General features: G+C 43.6%; 2 protein-coding genes across 2 annotated transcripts in view; one reads left to right on the top strand and one right to left on the bottom strand.

Moving 5' to 3' along the window:
- CYBRD1 (cytochrome b reductase 1) overlaps positions 1–18,494 on the bottom strand; it is a 108,665-nt gene that overhangs the window by 77,277 nt on the left and 12,894 nt on the right. The gene's annotated exons all lie outside the window — the stretch shown is intronic.
- METTL8 (methyltransferase 8, tRNA N3-cytidine) overlaps positions 1–18,494 on the top strand; it is a 32,746-nt gene that overhangs the window by 12,400 nt on the left and 1,852 nt on the right. Inside the window, 6 exon segments of the mRNA XM_079982948.1 lie at positions 6,333–6,658; positions 8,049–8,098; positions 10,914–10,977; positions 12,904–13,043; positions 15,102–15,208; positions 15,301–15,366. Of these exon segments, the coding sequence (XP_079839074.1) occupies positions 6,333–6,658; positions 8,049–8,098; positions 10,914–10,977; positions 12,904–13,043; positions 15,102–15,208; positions 15,301–15,366 (753 nt within the window).

Raw genomic sequence — 18,494 nt, forward strand, 5'->3', positions numbered from 1 at the left:
GAAGAGCGAGAATGAATAAACTGATAGACTTTCGAGCACTTTCTCTGCTTATTAACATGGTCAGCTGCTTTTCAAGCATGCTTATTAGGCAAAGAGGAGGCTATTGCGTCTAAAAGGAAGAAGAAGAATGTGGTGTTTGTTTAGCGACTTTACACGCTGCTCTGTTCTGATTTCCTCTCTTTTGAAGGATGCTGCAAAAAGGCAGCACCCTGAAACAATGCCAAGCGAATAGCAACCGAAAGCCGGCAGCCATGTCTGATCAGCAGCGCTTCCAGATGGGTGTTAATTGTGGGATTGTTATTCCTCTCTAGAGAAGGGCCAATCCATCCGACTCTTGTTTCTCCCAGTTTTTCATTTTTCCACTCTTCAGTTTGCCACATTTCCACATCAGTTTGCCATTAAAAAAAAGTTATCATAAAAAATTAACAATTGCATTTTTGTGTGAGTTGCTCCCAATACACACACGTTTATATGCAATTTTACCTTATACATTTTTCTTTTTTTTTGCAAAGCAATTTCACCTAATGTCATGCATTGTTGTATGTTAGTTTCTTCAGTACAGTCCTACCTCATGTTATGTTTGCTTCACATTACGTTCTTTCAGGTTACGTCCCACAGCGACCCGGAAGTACTGGAAAGGGTTACTTCCGGGTTTTGCCATTCGTGCATGTGCAGAAGCACTAAATCGCACTTCGCGCATGCGCACAAAATCAAATCACGCCGCGCACCCGCGCAGATACAGCGCTTCGGGTTGTGCTCTTTTCATGTTGCGAAGGGGCCTCCGGAACGGATCCCGTTCACAACCAGAGGTACCACTGTATATGCATTTATATGCACACTTTGCCATGTTGTTTAGTTGTTTAGTCGTTTCCAACTCTTCGTGACCCCATGGACCAGAGCACGCCAGGCACTCCTGTCTTCCACTGCCTCCCGCAGTCTGGTCAGACTCATGTTTGTAGCTTCCAGAACACTGTCCAACCATCTCATCCTCCGTCGTCCCCTTCTCCTTGTTCCCTCCATCTTTCCCAACATCAGGGTCTTTTCCAGGGAGTCTTCTCTTCTCATGAGGTGGCCAAAGTATTGGAGCCTCAGCTTCAGGATCTGTCCTTCCAGTGAGCACTCAGGGCTGATTTCCTTCAGAATGGATAGGTCTGATCTCCTTGCAGTCCATGGGACTCTCAAGAGTCTCCTCCAGCACCATAATTCAAAAGCATCAATTCTTTGGCGATCGGCCTTCTTTATGGTGCAGCTCTCACTTCCATACATCACTACTGGGAAAACCATAGTTTTAACTATACGGACCTTTGTCGGCAAGGTGATGTCTCTGCTTTTTAACACTTTGCCATAGTGTAGGCATTTTTGTACATATTGCTTGACTGGAAGGCTGTGTTGCGAAATCCGGAGAAGTGCAAATATTGAAGGAGGGCAGTGTTTTTGGCTTGTGTCCTGTTCCAGGAAGATTGATTAGGTATGTTCGCCTTTAAACGTGAACTACGTCGGATTTCTCCCCCATCCCAAAGTCATACATACAATTTTTCTTTTGTTATATGTTGTCATTGGAAAGACCAACCCATACAGTGGTACCTCAGTTTTCAAACGTAATCCGTTCCGGAAGACCGTTCGAGTTCTGAAACGTTCAAGAACTGAAAACTCAATAGCCGACGGCTAGGCCTTAGGCTCTTGCGCTCAGCGGAAGCCGCATGGCACGTTCGACTTCTGAGGTGTGTTTGAAAACCGAAGCATTTACTTCCAGGTTTACAGCATTCGAAACCGAAATGTTCGTCAACGGAGATGTTCGAAAACCAAGTTTCCACTGTACTTCCCCCATACTCACAAATTTAAATCCAGATTTATCCTTTCTGCAAGAATTCCAATAATTTTCGTTAAAGGATGTGTGGCCAACAACCTGTTTGTCATGTCAAGTCGGTGTCCAAAAGTGCTCTTATGTGGGGAAATTGTTCACATGAAAAGTTAAATTTTAGAGTGAAAGTTGGAGAGCAGGCCATTGTTCAGGGCTGGCTCAATACTTTTGGACACCTTTACACCACAAAGAACTCATAACCCACCTACTTTCAGCAGCCAGAAACATCATAGCCAGACATTGGAGAGACCTGTCAGGAGTAAGCACGGACCAATGGTACCAAATAGTATGGGAAACAGCCCTACTAGAAAAATTAACCAATAAACTGAAACTGAGACGGGGACAAATAGAAGAAGACACCTTCACCCCGGTATGGCTCCCCTTTATCACATACACAGCCCAGCAAGACAACAACAAGAATCCACCAACAGCATACGAATCAATATGGCTGATCTGATTCAAAACACCCACCCACCCCACTCACACATGAAAACAAAGATCACCACGGCCAGTCACAAACAAACAACCACACCCTAGGCCAACCCCAACCTCTCTCACCACCAAAGGAACACAAGTGAACAGCACATGCAACACTGACACCAAACCCTACATATAGTAAGTAAAATAGAAACATCGCCACCAGACCCCACCCCCACCCATCTTTCCCCCCTCCACCTCTTCCCCCCCTTTTCTTCCTAATGTCTCAACAAATGAAATTGATTTGTAAAAATGTTACATGAGGAAAAAACCATGAGAGACATTGCACACTTTTGTAAATCAACAAAATCTTTAATAAAAATAAATAAGTAACACTTGGAAAAAACCACACTTTTGGACACCTAAGGAGGACCCAAAAATGGCGACTCTCAACCCCACCAGGGTAGTGTTGGCAAAAGCTCCTGGGGGGGCGGCAGACCCCCAGTATCTCTTGAGCGTCTCCCAGTAGGCACGTCTCTGGAATGGCATGTCCCTTCACTCCTGAGTGCCCTCTGCAACACTTCTCATTTGAAAAGTGCACACAAGTCTTCTGGCATCACACAGCAAGAAGACAGAGACATCCGTAGATCTAAACTACGTTTTATTCACAATATAGACAGGGAATCCATAAGCACGTCTGTGTTCTCCAGACTCTGGCAGAAACCGAAAGCATACAGAAAAAGCGAAAGTACAGTCTAATAACATTCTCAGACGGAAAAGATAAGACAGTCTTCCGTTCCCACACTCTTCTCAGACATCTCGGGTGATTTACACCAACCATACCAGCCAGCATCGGCTACATAAAATCCTAATAGGTAGGAACGGTGAGGGAAGACATCAGTGCTATTTTTCTAGAAAAAGAGGTGCCGGAACTCACCATGAATATACTCCTTGTTCTTTTACAATGGCAATGACGCCCACCTGAGAGGGGCCGGAACTGAGTTCCAGCTGAAAAACCCCCTGGGGAAGACTTGCATAAGGATCAAGGAAGGAAGAAAGATTGACATCAAGATTGGCTGCCCCAGTGGACCCTGCCGCCTGAGGTGGTTGCCTCACCTTGCCTCATAGGCGGGGCTGCCCTCAGGGTGAATTGAAATCAATGCTTAAAAAAAATTAATTAAATTGGATTTTTAAATTTTAAATGGATTTTTTTAATTTAAATCAGATTTTTAAATTTTAAATTGGATTTATAAAATAAAATGCTTTTGGAGGAAAACTCTTTCTAAAGATAGTTTTCTGTTTAAATTACATTTTAATCCAAAGACTATTCATCAGGAAATAAGGACTTAAGTTTATCTTGTGTGCTAAAATTCAGTCTAAGGTTGTTTTTTTTAAAAAAAAGTTTAATCACATCAGTTAACAAACATGGCTACATATGCTATAATGTTATTGTTTTAGTTAAATAAATTGTTTAAATTGTTATTAAGGAAAGGATTATTTTTCTCCTTCCAATAAAGCATAGCAGAAGAGTTGCCCAAATATAAACAGTTAGCTTATTAAACCTCACAATAACTTCATAATTCTCTCTCTATGCATTTGTAATAGTATAACCAAACCAGCAATTTTTTATATAACTGTAAAAGCTACTCTGAAAATTTATTATTCCAAAAATGAAACCTTCATCTGGTTGCAAATATTAAGATTATACCAGCAAGAATGAGTCTTTCTGTAAAAAATACGATTTAAATCAAGTCTTACTGACTAGTGATTTAAATCGTGATTTAAATTGATTTGATATAAATCTACTCCACCCTGGCTGCCATGGGTCAGGTGCTTGTTTTAAATGCAGAAGGTCTCTGTTCAGTCCCCAGCATCAGTCCCCAGGTCTTGAGAAAGATTGCATCTGAATCCCCTGAAGAGCCACTTCCACCTCCAGACCAGCAGTGGTGGACCTTGGATTCCATCAGCTGCCGTCAATGTGGTTAATGGTCAGGGACAAAAGAATTGTAGCGCAACATCTTTTGGAGGGTCGCAGGGAGTGAGGTGGCCTTTCCCAAAAGAATTTGAATTGACATGCTTTGCCCCACATCCCTGGCTGCAGGTTCCCCATCTCTGATTCAGACAGTGCTGAGTTATATGGACCAATGGTCAGGCTTGATATACAACCAAAACATAAGGAATAATTATTACGGTCATACCTTGGAAGTCGAATCCGTTCCGGAAGTCCATTCGACCTCCAAAACGTTTGGAAACAAAAGCCGTCCTGCAGCCAACCAGAAGCCGCGTAGGTCGCATCGGACGTTCGGGTTCCAAAGAACGTCCGCAAACCGGAACACTCACTTCTGGGCTTGCAGCGTTCGGGAGCCAAAGGTTCCACTTGCAAGGCGTTCAGATTCCAAGGTACGACTGTGCTTCCATTTAAGTTCATCAAGCACTCCTTTTGAATTCTCTTTCTTGGGGAACTGGGATTATTAATTAATAAACTGCCAGCATTTGTATCTCCCCTTTCTGTAAGAGTGTGTTGATGGCTGTAAAACATGTGCATCAAATATATAAACTCTTGAGTTCATGGTTCATAGGACCAGTCTTGATAACTTGATTATTAAATCTGTTTGAAACAGCACTGGTTTTCCATTGTAACCAATTTCAGTCCTGTTCCAAAGATGCACATCTATTCTGAAAGGGATAGCGGGGTGCTGTTTCCTCCGCTTTTCATGGAAAAGAACCCATTTTCCCACAGCCCAGTTATGTGTGTTCTATAAATAGTAAGCCGGTGGCGTGTGCTTTGGGTTGGTAGAGCACTGTAAATTAGGATTTATGCATGCGTGTTAATAATAAATACATACATACATACATAAATATTTATACCCCGCCCATCTGGCTGGGCTTCCCCAGCCACTCTGGGCGGCTTCCAACAAAATATTAAAATACAGTGGTACCTCATGTTACATACGCTTCAGGTTACATACGCTTCAGGTTACACACTCCGCTAACCCAGAAATAGTGCTTCAGGTTAAGAACTTTGCTTCAGGATAAGAACAGAAATCGGGCTCCGGTGGCGCAGCAGCAGCAGTAGGCCCCATTAGCTAAAGTAGTGCTTCAGGTTAAGAACAGTTTCAGGTTAAGAACGGACCTCCGGAACGAATTAAGTACTTAACCCGAGGTACCACTGTACCGATACATCAAACATTAAAAGCTTCCCTAAACAGGGCTGCCTTCAGATGTCTTCTAAAAGTCTGGTAGTTGTTGTTCTCTTTGACATCTGGTGGGAGGGCGTTCCACAGGGAGGGCGCCACTACCGAGAAGGCCTTCTGCCTGGTTCCCTGTAACTTGGCTTCTCGCAGTGAGGGAACCGCCAGAAGGCCCTCGGTGCTGGACCTCAGTGTCCAGGTAGAACGATGGGGGTGGAGACGCTCCTTCAGATATACTGGATGCTTCCCTTGTGTTCTGTCCACTACAAAGAAAAGGGAGAGGTGTGGGAATCATGTTGGTGAGAACTCAAGTTATGGGATCCATAATACTTTTGCATCTCTTCTGTTTTGTCTTCTAGCAATGCTTATTCGTGGATTTAGTGAAAATACGGCTTTGGGTCAAAATTCACCTATTTACATGTAGAACATTCACACGTGTTTTAATCTTCGTTTAGCTTATTGTTGATTTTAATTATCTTTTATATGCTGTTTTTAACTGTCTTCGATAATTTTGATGTTTTGGTTTTTGTAAACCATTTAGAAGTTTTATTGCAATTGAACAGTGTGTAAATTTTGTTGACTAAACAAAGTTGACTAAGGCTATGTTGATTTTTCAAAATCCTATTGATCTGTAACCTTGATGCAAATCATTTATTGCAGGAAACTCAAATTAGCTGCTGTCCTTATAACCAGTGCAGGTCTTAGTAATATTCAATTTGCCTACCATCATTTGAAATCTCCATCCTTACCTTTCATTATCAGTAATGTTTAGTTTTAATTATCCCCACCACCACTCGTTTATGCCAGCGATTCTTTATGCTTATGATTTCTTGGTTTCTTTTTGGTTTTGGTTTTAAATCTAGCAAAGTATGAGAGAGAAGCCAGTAGATATTGGAATGAATTTTACAAGATCCACAAGAACCATTTTTTCAAAGATCGCAAGTGGTTGTTCGTGGAATTTCCAGAAATTCTCCCAGAAGGAAAATCTGACCTTTGTAGAAAAGTGGCTACAGAAAACCTGAGATGTACTGGTTTCCTTGAAGACAACCATCTTTGTGAGGATAATTCTGCTGCAAATGTTTCTCCCATTTTGAGCGCATGTTATGATAACTCTGCAGCTGATGAGCAAATTGTCAAGATCACTGGAAAACAATTCCCTGGCGGTGATTCTTCTTACCGAATATTAGAGGTACGGTAGACCTTTCTATTCTGTGTCCAACACCATATTCCCTGGGGTTTTTGATGCTTATGCAGAAGTGCAAAAATTGGATTGATCCTGAGACTTGTATTCTGCCTTGTTTTGGCAATCCTCCTTTCCCCTTCAGTCCAACCCATAGAGCAAGGCCTCCTGATCATTGGGAGAGGCTTATTTTGGGGGCGGTGGGGTCAACCTATGCTTTTCTTTCTACCCTCTTCCACATGTGTTTCTGTGGATCCAACCCATATGCAGCCTTGTGAATAGTTACCTCTTTCTTAACTCACCTACTGTGAGTAAAGGCAGAGGGCCTTCTCAGTGGTGGCACCCGCCCTGTGGAACGCCCTCCCACCAGATTTCAAGGAAATAAACAACTATCTGACTTTTAGAAGACATCTGAAGGCAGCCCTGTTTAGGGAAATTTTTAAGGTTTGATGTTTTATCGTGCTTTTAATATTCTGTTGGGAGCAGCCCAGAGTGGCTGGAGTGGCCCGGCCAGATGGGCGGGATATAAGTAATAAATTGTTGTTGTTGTTGTTGTTGTTGTTAATAAATTATGATGATGATATTAAAATTTCATTGGTTTTTTAAACCTCTCGGGTTTCCCATACAGTATTGTTCTGAATAAGTCCTTGGGATCTGCTAGGTAGCACAGTCTTACTCATTTATAAAATGTTTAGGCGGTTTAAAGTAGTAAAAAAATCAATGAATGGTTTACCATAGGAATGGAGTAACTGCAAAAAAGCAAGCAACATTCAACCAAATTGTGCCTTAAAAACTGAATGAAAACAATATGGAAACTTGGGGGGGGGGGGAGAGTTCAATATTGTAGTCGTTCCGCCAGGGCAAGCATTTGGACTTGCCAGAAGAATGATTCCCCCTTCTCGCTGCTCCCCCCCCCCAACAACCATATACGACAGACAGAACTGAGCAGTCTACAAAACAAAGTCTGGGAAAACTTGGGTCAGCTTAAACTTTTTAAGAAGCATTTAAAGCCAATTGCTCAAGTTTCTTTAAATATGTCTTCTCTTCTAACTTATTTCATGATACTCTGTTGAGGTTAGGAGCTGGTTGCAGCTTTTCTATATCCTTTTGCACGCATAGCCACTCTAATGCATTTTAAGAGAGAGAGAGAAAATGCCAGCTGCATTTTGGAACAAATCAATATTTTGTGTGTGGCTACCAGAGTAAAGTAATTTCTTGGTGTATCAAACAAGATGAAGCCCTTCTTTGTGAAAAAGGAGGACACACACAGAACTATTCCCTGAAGATATTTTAAAGTTTAATTCTTAGTCTGTTCTCGCCCTGCCCCCCCTAAATGTTGGAAAATATTTTTTTTATAAATGTGATCAGCTTAATATTTTGCTTTTGTCTTTACTACCAGGTTGGCTGTGGTGCTGGTAACAGTGTTTTCCCTATTTTGGAAGTGATTCGGTAAGCTAAAAAGATAAAAAGTTACATGCTACAGTAATGAGGAGGGAACAGCTGCTTTGCCGAAACTCCTACTAAGAATTTTCACTATTGTTCAAGAATGAGGAACCTCTGGTCCTCCTGAAGTTTTTTTGCCCCAGAACTCCTATCTATCATCCTTGAGCTTTGATCATGCTGGCCAGCTCTGATGGGTGTTGTTTTTATTATAATTTATTAAATTTGTATACTGCCCTTCATCCGAGGATCACAGCACATTTCACAACGTAAAAATACAATATGAGAACACAAAGTATGTAATAAGAAACCAAAAATACCCCAATAACCCTGTGGCGATCACACAGGGTCCCCGGACGTTTCACCGTCTATTGATCCCTGTGCCACCACTTTATTTCTCACTGCCACCACCCAGGCCCTACCTGGTAAAATACTGAGTCCAGTCAGGGTTACACTGGAACATAAACTTCTGTTTATTTATTGCAGTTTAACAAGTGTGTGGTTTCAATTACAATTACAATTACAATTACAATTACAATCAAGGGGTGCCTATCCAGACCTATAACTTCTGCTACCTGGTCTCACTCACTAAACCACCTCTCAGATATTTACTTGTCTTCCTAGCTCCTAACTGTTCCTGACTCAGCTTATTTCGCTACACTGGCTCAACCTACCCACAGACTCTATCCCAATTCACTCCCACTCCAACCACCCAACTCCCAACGAACTCCTTCCTTCGCCCCTCCCAGAGCTGGTTTTATAGTCCCTCTGACTCCACCCCCTGGGTTCTGATTGGGTAACCTGTTTAACTATCTCACCTCCAGCACTCTCATATGTTAACGTCACAAACCCCCCTCCAAAAAACAAACAAACCACGTTTAAAAGGCCATATAATTTTTTTATTTTTTTTTTAGGCCATATAATATTTAATCATTCCAAGGCCTGGTTATAGAGAAACGTTTACACCTGGCGCTAAAAGATATGCAGTGAAGGGCGTCAGGCGGGCCTCCTCGAGGAGAGCATTCCACAAATGGGGAGCCACCGCAGAAAAGGCCCATCCTCGTGTTGCCACCCTCCGGACCTCTTGTGGCTTCCCACAACATCTGGAGGGCCACAGGTTACTTGTCCCTGCTGTAGGTGATAGTAGCATGAGATGTTCCATTGGGTACGAAGTTTCGTTGGCCTTCATAGGTCCAAAGCTGTACATTGGTACCTCGGGTTACAGACGCTTCAGATTACAGACTCCTCTAACCCAGAAATAGTACCTCTGGTTAAGAACTTTGCTTCAGGATGAGAACAGAAATCGCGCAGCGGCAGCGGGAGGCCCCATTAGCTAAAGTGGTGCTTCAGGTTAAGAACAGTTTCAGGTTAAGAACGGACCTCCAGAACGAATTAGGTTCTTAACCCGAGGTACCACTGTACCATGAATTGGACTCCAAATGAATCAGATGCCGGCACAGGCAAGAAACAACCAGTGTAATGTGTTCATAATTTGTAAAATCTGTATGCGCGGAAAATCTCTTGGTCAGCAGTATTTCCAGCTATTTGTGGTTGTTCCATTGTAGTTACGCTTCAGAGTACTCAGTGAAAATTAAAAAGTTGTGATTGACATTGCTGCTGGTTCTTAAGAGCAAAGCAGATCCAAAAATTTTTTCCCCTTTATTTCAGCTCTTCCTAATGTGAAACCCTGCACTGTAGTGGCAATTGTTCTTGGTACAGTCGTACCTTGTATGTTTGACTTACAAAATGTTTGGAAACCAAAGCGCGGCTTCTGATTGGCTGCAGGAAGCTCCTGCAACCAATCGGAAGCTGCGGAAGCCCCATTGGACATTCGGCTTCCAAAAGAACATTAGAAAACTGGACCACTCACTTCTGGGTTTTGATTGTTCAGGAGCCAAGGCGTTTGAGATCCAAGTTACAACTGTACTGGGGAATGCTGCCTTATGTCCTTGGTGTCTGATAATCTTAAATACACAAGGGAGTTTGGAGCTGGCTCTGTAGCGGATGGAGGCGGGGGAAGAAGCTACCCCTGTATCGGAGCCAGCCTGCGTTTTTCATTCAGAAATTGAATAGAGACAGTTTGCGCTGGGACTGCTGTTGGAGGACCACATTCCCTTGTGATACTAGCAAGTGGGATCGAAAGGTCTCTTGTAGCTACACCCCTTTCCTTTTTGCTCAGTTCTATAATATTGCACAGGTGGTGCTGTGGGTTAAACCACAGAGCCTAGGACTTGCTGATCAGAAGGTCGGCAGTTCAAATCCCCACAATGGGGTGAGCTCCCGTTGCTCGGTCCCTGCTCCTGCCAATCTAGCAGTTCGAAAGCACGTCAAAGTGCAAGTAGATAAATAGGTACCACTCCGGCGGGAAGGTAAACGGCGTTTCCGTGCGCTGCTGTGGTTCACCAGAAGCGGCTTAGTCATGCTGGCCACATGACCCATAAGCTGTACGCCGGCTTCCTTGGCCAATAAAGCGAGATGAGCGCTGCAACCCTTGAGTCGGTCACAACTGGACCTAATGGTCAGGGGTCCCTTTACCTTTTATAATATTGTGCAACGGCTACCAAATGCAGCTTTGTCACAGACAAAGCAATGGCCTAGTAGGGATGGAGTCCTGGAGAAGTAAGTGTTTTGCTCATTTCCCAACAAGACGTTTAACCACCTCCACCCTCAACTTTCCCGTTCGCTTCCCTCTGCCTTTGCCCTTTCCACATCTCCCAAGAACTGGGTTTAGGTGATCTGATTATGCCTGCAGATGGATCCCCGGCGAAAATCGCTTCACAAAAGCAATTAGGGGGGCTGATATTTCCCTTGTTTCTTTCTCCAGACACCATCCTGGAGTCTTTCTGTATTGCTGTGATTTTGCTTCAGAAGCGGTGGAGCTCGTCAAGGTATTTAAAACGTGGCAATTCGTTTGCGAGAGCATCCTTCAATCCTTGGGTTCGCCAGCCAGTGAAATAGGCATCAGTACCGATAATAGAGCTCAAAGACTTAACAGCTTGGAATTATAGTTCCTTTTCCAATGAAGTAGTGCATGTGGACCTGGTTCATACGCTTTCCTGGCTAGTGGGTGCTTCCAGATGATGCCCTAGAGAGGATTTGAGAGCTTGGAACTTAGAGGTGTGCTTCCTCCCAGATATTATTCCATACTTGCATCATTCAAAATCAGAGGGCTTTCCCCATCTGCTTCTGCTGACTGGTGTGGTAGTGTGGAGCAGGGTCTTCTCAGGTGTGGTGCTAACCTATAGATCAGGGGCAGGCAACCTAAGGCCCGGGGGCCGGATGCGGCCCAATCGCCTTCTCAATCCGGCTTGCGGATGGTCCGGGAATCAGCATGTTTTTATCTTGAGTAAAATGTGCCCTTTTATTGAAAATGCATCTCTGGGTTATTTGTGGGGCCTGTCTGGTGTTTTTACATGAGTAGAATGTGTGCTTCTATTTAAAATGCATCTCTTGGTTATTTGTGGGGCATAGGAATTCGTTCACTCCCCCCCCCCAAAAAAAATAGTCCGGCCCACCACATGGTCTGAGGGACGGTGGACCGGCCCCCAGCTGAAAAAGGTTGCTGACCCCTGCTCTAGAGGTGGTTCCCCATGTGTGGTCCGCACACCAAGGGGGGTCCATGGCACTGTCTGGGACATCCCATTTTTGTGACTAGTGCGGCCCGGAAGATGCATGTCCGGGTTTTGGGCTGGTACCTGTTGGAACGTATGGCAGCACCATTCGCATAACGAAAATTTTAAAAACAGATTTTTTTAATTTAAACTGGATTTTTAAAATAAACTGCTTTTAGAGGAAAAATCTTTCTAAAGATAGTTTTCTGTTTAAGTTACATTATAATGCAAAGGCTATTCGTCAGGAAATAAGGGTTTGTTTTAAGTTTTTCATGTGTGCTAAAACTCAGTTTAAGTTTTTTATAAAAATAAAAATGTTTAACCACATCAGTTAACAAGCATGCTATAATGTTATTGTTTTAGTTGAACAAATTGTTTAAATTGTTGTTAAGGAAAGGATTATTTTACTCTTTCCGATAAAGTACAGCGGAAAAGTTGTCCAAATATAAACAGTTAACTTATTAAACCGCACAATAATTTCATAACTAACGGTCTATGTATTTCTAATAGTATAACCAAATCAGTAATTTTTGATATAACTGTAAAAACTACTCTGAAAATTTATTATTCCAAAAATGAATCCTTCATCTGGTTGTAAATATTAAGATTATACCACGAGATTATAACATGAGTGTTAGCGTCGGCCATGCAGGAGAGTGATATTTAAAAAGCTCAGGGCAATCTTCCCCCATTTTCTTAATTTTTAGTCCCCCAAAATAGGGGGCATCTTATACATGGGGGAGTGTTATACAGTGGATGCTCGGGTTGCAAACGTGATCCGTACGGGATGAAGTTCGCAACCCGCAGCATTCTCAACCCGCATCTGCGCATCTGTGCACACGCAGGTTGCGATTTAGCGCTTCTGCACATGCGCGACCGCCGGAACCCGGAAGTAACCCATTCCGGTACTTTCGGTTTTCCGCGCGCCCGTAACCCGAAGAAACACAACCTGCAGCATCTGTAACCCTAGGTATGACTGTAGACGGAACAGTGTGGTAATTTGGTGAGAACTTTATATCTGGTTTTTGTATAAACTGGTCCTTAGAAATGGGGTGGGTTGTTTTTTTTTTTCCTTTTCCGAAATCTAAATTGCTGAGGAGGAGGGATTTTGAGGGGAGCGTTTCTGTGTTACAGGAAACAGATTCTAAGTAGTTTGAGAGTCTCTTTGTTTGTTCTTTCGGATTGGGGGGGACTTGTTAACAGTCGCATCCACTCATCGATTCCTCCCGGTGTTTTGCCTTTGTTCACGACGTGTGTGATGATGCCTCGCCCTGCCCTTTCCCAGATGACAGCCTGGATGTCATTCTCCTCATCTTTGTGCTATCTTCCATTCACCCTGACAGGTAAATGAGAGCTGGAAAAGGTGGGGGACAGAGCCAAACACAGTAAATGTCTCTCTTCATCTGGAGTGGCTTTCAGGGCTATCTTTAGAGAGAGGGTGAATTTATTACTGAAGAGTCCTCCGGTTCACTTGCACGCTGGGCATTTAAAATCCCAATCCTCTCCCGTTCACAGCGAGAGCCGGTCGAAAGAGCGCTTTGCTAATGAGGCTCCTTGTCTCCCTCAGAAGAGGCTTCTTTGGGAAAATGCATGCCTATTAAAGATGGCGGGTCTTTCCAAAATATTACAGATGACTTCTTCTTTTCCCCTTGGGGAAAAAAAATTGAAATGAAACCGGCGAAATCCAAATGGCCACCTTCATGCACCAAAGATATTCCCAGCTTTGTTCTCCAGACAGCTGGGCTTTCTGATTTGCTTTCAGAGAAAATCGCATTTCCCTCATTTCTTCCTGTTTGTTCGGGAGGCAAGCGGGTGATGAGTCATAGGCAAAAGAATACTTTGCCAAGCCCGGGTGGGGAAAGGGAAGAAATATCTCTTCCCTGCACCTTTTGCTAACTCTTAAGCCGCAAAGCTTCAGGTTTTCTGTGCAAATTTCCACCATTAGCCTGTGTAGATCTTCCTGTTTTGTTCCCCCACCATCAGGTAATCTGATGATGGTTGCTGTGATTAATATCCCTCAATGCTAATACTGCAAAAGGCTGTATTTAAGTGTTTAAAATAAACATGGATGTTCCACTGAAATCAGTGAAACTGGTTGCCGAATACGGTAAGTATGCCAGAATTAGGTCTGAGCTGCAGTTTGTCTCCTAAAATCACTGTTGTTCTTTCTCTCGCCACTCACCTTATCATAGTATTATCCTAATTCCAAAGGTTAAAGCACTAAAAGATAGCTGTTTGTTCTAATCTTCCTAAATATTTAAAGAAATTCCCTGAACAAGCGCCTGTTAATAAAAAATACTGATCTTGGTTTGGGGTGGGGGTGAGGAAGAGACAAATAATTTTTTTAGCGGGCAATGTGCAAAAGGCCACGAGGGTTCTTCTCATGTACGAACCTTCATTCAGCATTTAAATTATCACCTGATTAGTTTTTAGGGCACTTACAGCCTGTCATTATTTTATGGGTGGGGTTCAGTCACGCCCTGGCAAATTCAGGTTGTGGAATTCAAAATGCTTTGGTTCTCTTGAGTTCACCCCACACTGAACTTTCTGTGATAAGGAAAGTGTCAGGAAATTGCATTCTGAAGTATGGGGTGACAATTGCTGGACACAATGTCCTGTAATCTCCCCACAAACTTTGTGCAAACGAATCAAGATGAATGCTTTTTTTATTGAGTTTTCAAAAACCAAATCATTAGACCCTCAGTGTCCCTATTTTCCAGGGACAGCCCTGGATTTAGAGAAGCCGTACAAGTTTCTGATTTGATCCTGGAATGTCCCATTTTTCCTTAGGATGTCCCTAGGTTTCATTGGAGAAATGTTAAGAGGGTATGGGGTTATGCAACTGCCGAGCCAAGGAGATAAGTAACTATACAATCTTTAGAAGACATTTGAAGGCAGCCCTGTATAGGGAAGTTTTTAAATGTTTAATGTTTTGTTACGTTTTTATATATGTTGGAAGCTGCCCAGAGTGGCTGGGGCAACTCAGTCAGATGGGCGGAGTATTCTTATTATTCTTATTAGCAGATTATTATTATTAATATTAATATTATTACTACTACTACTATGGGATAAGATGTCCTTATTTTCACCGAAGAAATGTTGAGGGTATACAACATGCAAACAAGACAAACAAACAAACAAAAAGAACAAAAACTTTGCGGGTCACTTTATTGCAGTTAGAATAAAATAAGCAGAAGTAGGTTTTGTAGATATATCAAAATAAAATTATGTAAAGGCACCTTTTGGAAGGAAAAGCTATATATTAATAAGGCAGCCTTGCCACTTAGAGGTATGTGTTGTCAGGGGCAAGCTAGTGTTTTGTGTTTTTGAATTACACCCTGATGGTGTGTGTGTGTGTGTGTGTGTGTGTGTGTGTGTGGCTGGCTCTTCTATTTTCACAGGATCCAAGGAGTTGTAAACAGGCTGGCCAGATTATTGAAACCTGGAGGAATGATTCTCTTTCGTGACTACGGAAGATACGACGCTTCTCAGCTTCGTTTCAAAAAAGGTGCTTCTCAAAGAGACAGTTGCTTTGTTTGTCTACTTGTTGTGATTCCTCAGTAGGGATACAATAATCTAGCCTTCCATTTCACCTATTAGGCCGCTGCTTGTCGGAGAACTTCTACGTAAGAAGCGACGGCACCAGAGCTTATTTCTTCACAAAAGGTATTTGGGCCAGCACCGTGGTTGAGGAGTGCCAGTTTACCTCAGAGAGATAATCTCTTCTCATGGATTTATTCCCAGCCCCACTTTGGTTTAGGAACATTTGCTGCTTCAGGACAAAGGGCAAAACCTTATTCTCCAATGAGATCAGGGCTGTGTTCATGCCATACATTTAAAGCACACACATCATTCCAAAGAATCCTGGGAACTCTCATTTGGGAATTATAGCTCTGTGAGGGTGTCAATCACAAGTCCCAGAATTTTTTTTAGGGGAAGCCATGTGCTTAAATGTATGGCGTGTATGCAGACTCAGTTAAATTAGGCTCAATAAAATAAAATAATCGATTACAGGTGGGTGGATTTCGGTTGAACATGAGGAGAAAGCTCAGCCAAATGTGGGCTGTTTGTGGAAACCTTTTCCTCACAACAGCTCAGGTGTGATCCTGAAAGCCAGTTGATAATTTGCACTTAAAATGTTGTATTATTGCATGAACCATTTTGAGAGAAACACTATATATAATAATGGGATTCTTCCAGTAGGATACAACTATTGCATTCAATATAACAGTTTGGGAGGAGAGTAGAAGTTGCAGCGCAGCACATTGTTGAGAGCAGTATTTTAATTCCATGTGGTGGTTTGTCCGGTTGTGCTGGGGGGGTCTTACAGCAGTGTGGGGCACACACTGTGGGGCACACACGGATGTCTGCATCGACAGGGGAAGAGGCTTCAACTTGGCACGAGATCCCTTTTCTTTCTGTGGAGTCCTGTCCTAGGCCCCTGTCTGTCATGCTTAATTAACTCTGAATTAGCTGGCGTTTCGGCGTGTGTGTGCTTTTAAATCAGTCCCACAGAGGTCTTTCTCTTCTGGATTATGAGATGTGACCAAAGTCACATTTGCTTCCCATAATATTTTCTATTAACTGTGAAAGCTTTGGGAGGGGAGAGGAAAACGGGCGCCTGCAAAGAGGGCTTTCAACTTTGGTGTGACTGATGAGTTTTCGTACACCACCGGGCATGAGATTCTGTAATGAAATTCATGTGGCGCCATGAAATGCGTCTCCTTCCCCTGCCTTGTAGGGTTAGCATCCGCTGCTTGGCTTTCAGAACAGCAAGAAAGAGGGAGCGTGTTCCATCCCTGACATACTCTTAACTAGGGCTGGGCGATATCTGGCTTTCAAGATCGTGATATATCAGCTGAGGAGCTGGCGATACATCACGGCTTCCCAGTTGCCAGTGGCATTGCAGGCAGGCAGACACGAGTGAGGTGTGCTGTGTATACTTGTGTATACCTGAAGGCCCAGTATCCCTGAAGGAGCATCTCCACCCCCAATGTGCAGCACAGACACTGAGGTCCAGCGCTGAGAGATGCTTGGGTCGCAGTCCCAGGAGGTATAAGCCTCTTAGCGAAACGCTCACTTAAGGGGAGCAGGGTTGGAGGTGCAGTGCAGTGCAAGGTCAAGCACAGATAACCAGTCCAGGTCCGAAACACGATCCAGAGACGAGGTCAGGCGACAGAGGGTTAGGGAGTACTCGAATCAGGAGCAGGCATGCTGTACAAAGAGCCAGGGGAACAGTGTAATTTCTACACCTGGGCCATAGATCAATACATCGTCCTAGACCAGTTTGAGGGCCAGAGCAAGATGGCGCCTTCCCCCAGAGATATATCACAGGTGGAGCTTGCCTTACCTTCTCTGGCTGCCTAATTCCTCCCTGTGCCAGCCACTGGTGGAGGAGGAAGCTGCCTCTGAGGCGGTTTGGCTTCCCCCCAGTGCCGAATGATGCTCCTTTTCAACATCACGATGTATCGCTATATCATGATGTTTAGCTGGTGATACGTCACGATGTTGAAAAGTTGGTATCACCTAGCATGATGTTAACATATGAGAGTGCTGGAGGTGAAATAGTTAAACAGGTTACCCAATCAGAACCCGGGGGGTGGAGACAGAGGGACTATAAAACCAGCTCTGGGAGGGGCGAAGAGGGAGTTTGTTGGGAGTTGGGTGGTTGGTTGGTTGGAGTGGGAGTGAATTGAGATAGTCTGTGGGTAGGTTGAGTTAGTGTAGTGAAATAAGCTGAGTCAGGAACAGTTAGGAGCTAGGAAGACAAGTAAAAATCTGAGAGGTGGTTTAGTGAGTGAGAGCAGGGAGCGGAAGTTATAGGACTGGATAGGCACCCCATGATTGTAATTGACTGAGACCGTTTATGAAACCACACGCTTGTTAAATAAACAGAAGTTTATGTTCCAATTTAACCCTGACTGGACTCAGTATTGTTCAAGGTAGGGCCTGGGTGGTGGCAGCGAGAAATAAAGTGGTGACACAGGGATCAATAGACAGTGAAACGTCCAGGGAGCCTGTGTGATCGCCACACCCAGCCCTAGTTGTTTCCAGCAACTTGGAAAGCTCAAGAAGGATGATGATAATGGATAAAGGATGATGATGATGATGATTACTTTTTACTTATACCCCACCCATCTGGCTGGGCTTCCCCAGCCACTCTGGGCGGCTCCCAACAGAATATTAAAAACATGATAAAACATCAAACATTAAAAACTTCCCTAAACAGGGCTGCCTTCAGATGTCGTCTAAAAATCAGATAGTTGCTTATTTCCTTGACATCTAATGGGAGGGCGTTCCACTGGGTGGGCGCCACTATCGAGGAAGGCCCTCTGCCTGCTTCCCTGTGACCTCTGTATACTCTGGAAACCTAGACCCCAAGCTTCTGAAAGTAAAGGAACTTTGGCAGGTGCTCGCTCAAATGCTGCAACATGACTCTGGGCCTGTAGACGCACATTTGGCGTGGACCTGGCGTTCTCCATGCCAGAATTGTCAAGGACTGAAGAGTGTCTCCTGCTCTTCCTTTGGCTGCTGGGTGTGTGAAATGACAACGAAACAAGGAACCAGGCTGAGGGCCTTCTCGGTAGTGGTTCCTGCCCTGTGAAACACCCTCCCACTGGATGCCAAGGAAATAAACAACTATCTGACTTTTAGAAGACATCTGAAAGCAGCCCTGTTTAGGGAAGCTTTTAATGCTTGATGTTTTATCACATTATTATTATTATTATTATTATTATTATTATTATTATTATTATGTTGGGAGCCGCCCAGAGTGGCTGGGAAAACTCAGCCAG

Source organism: Podarcis cretensis (assembly GCF_951804945.1).
Source record: "Podarcis cretensis genome assembly, chromosome: 1".
NCBI lineage: Eukaryota > Metazoa > Chordata > Lepidosauria > Squamata > Lacertidae > Podarcis > Podarcis cretensis.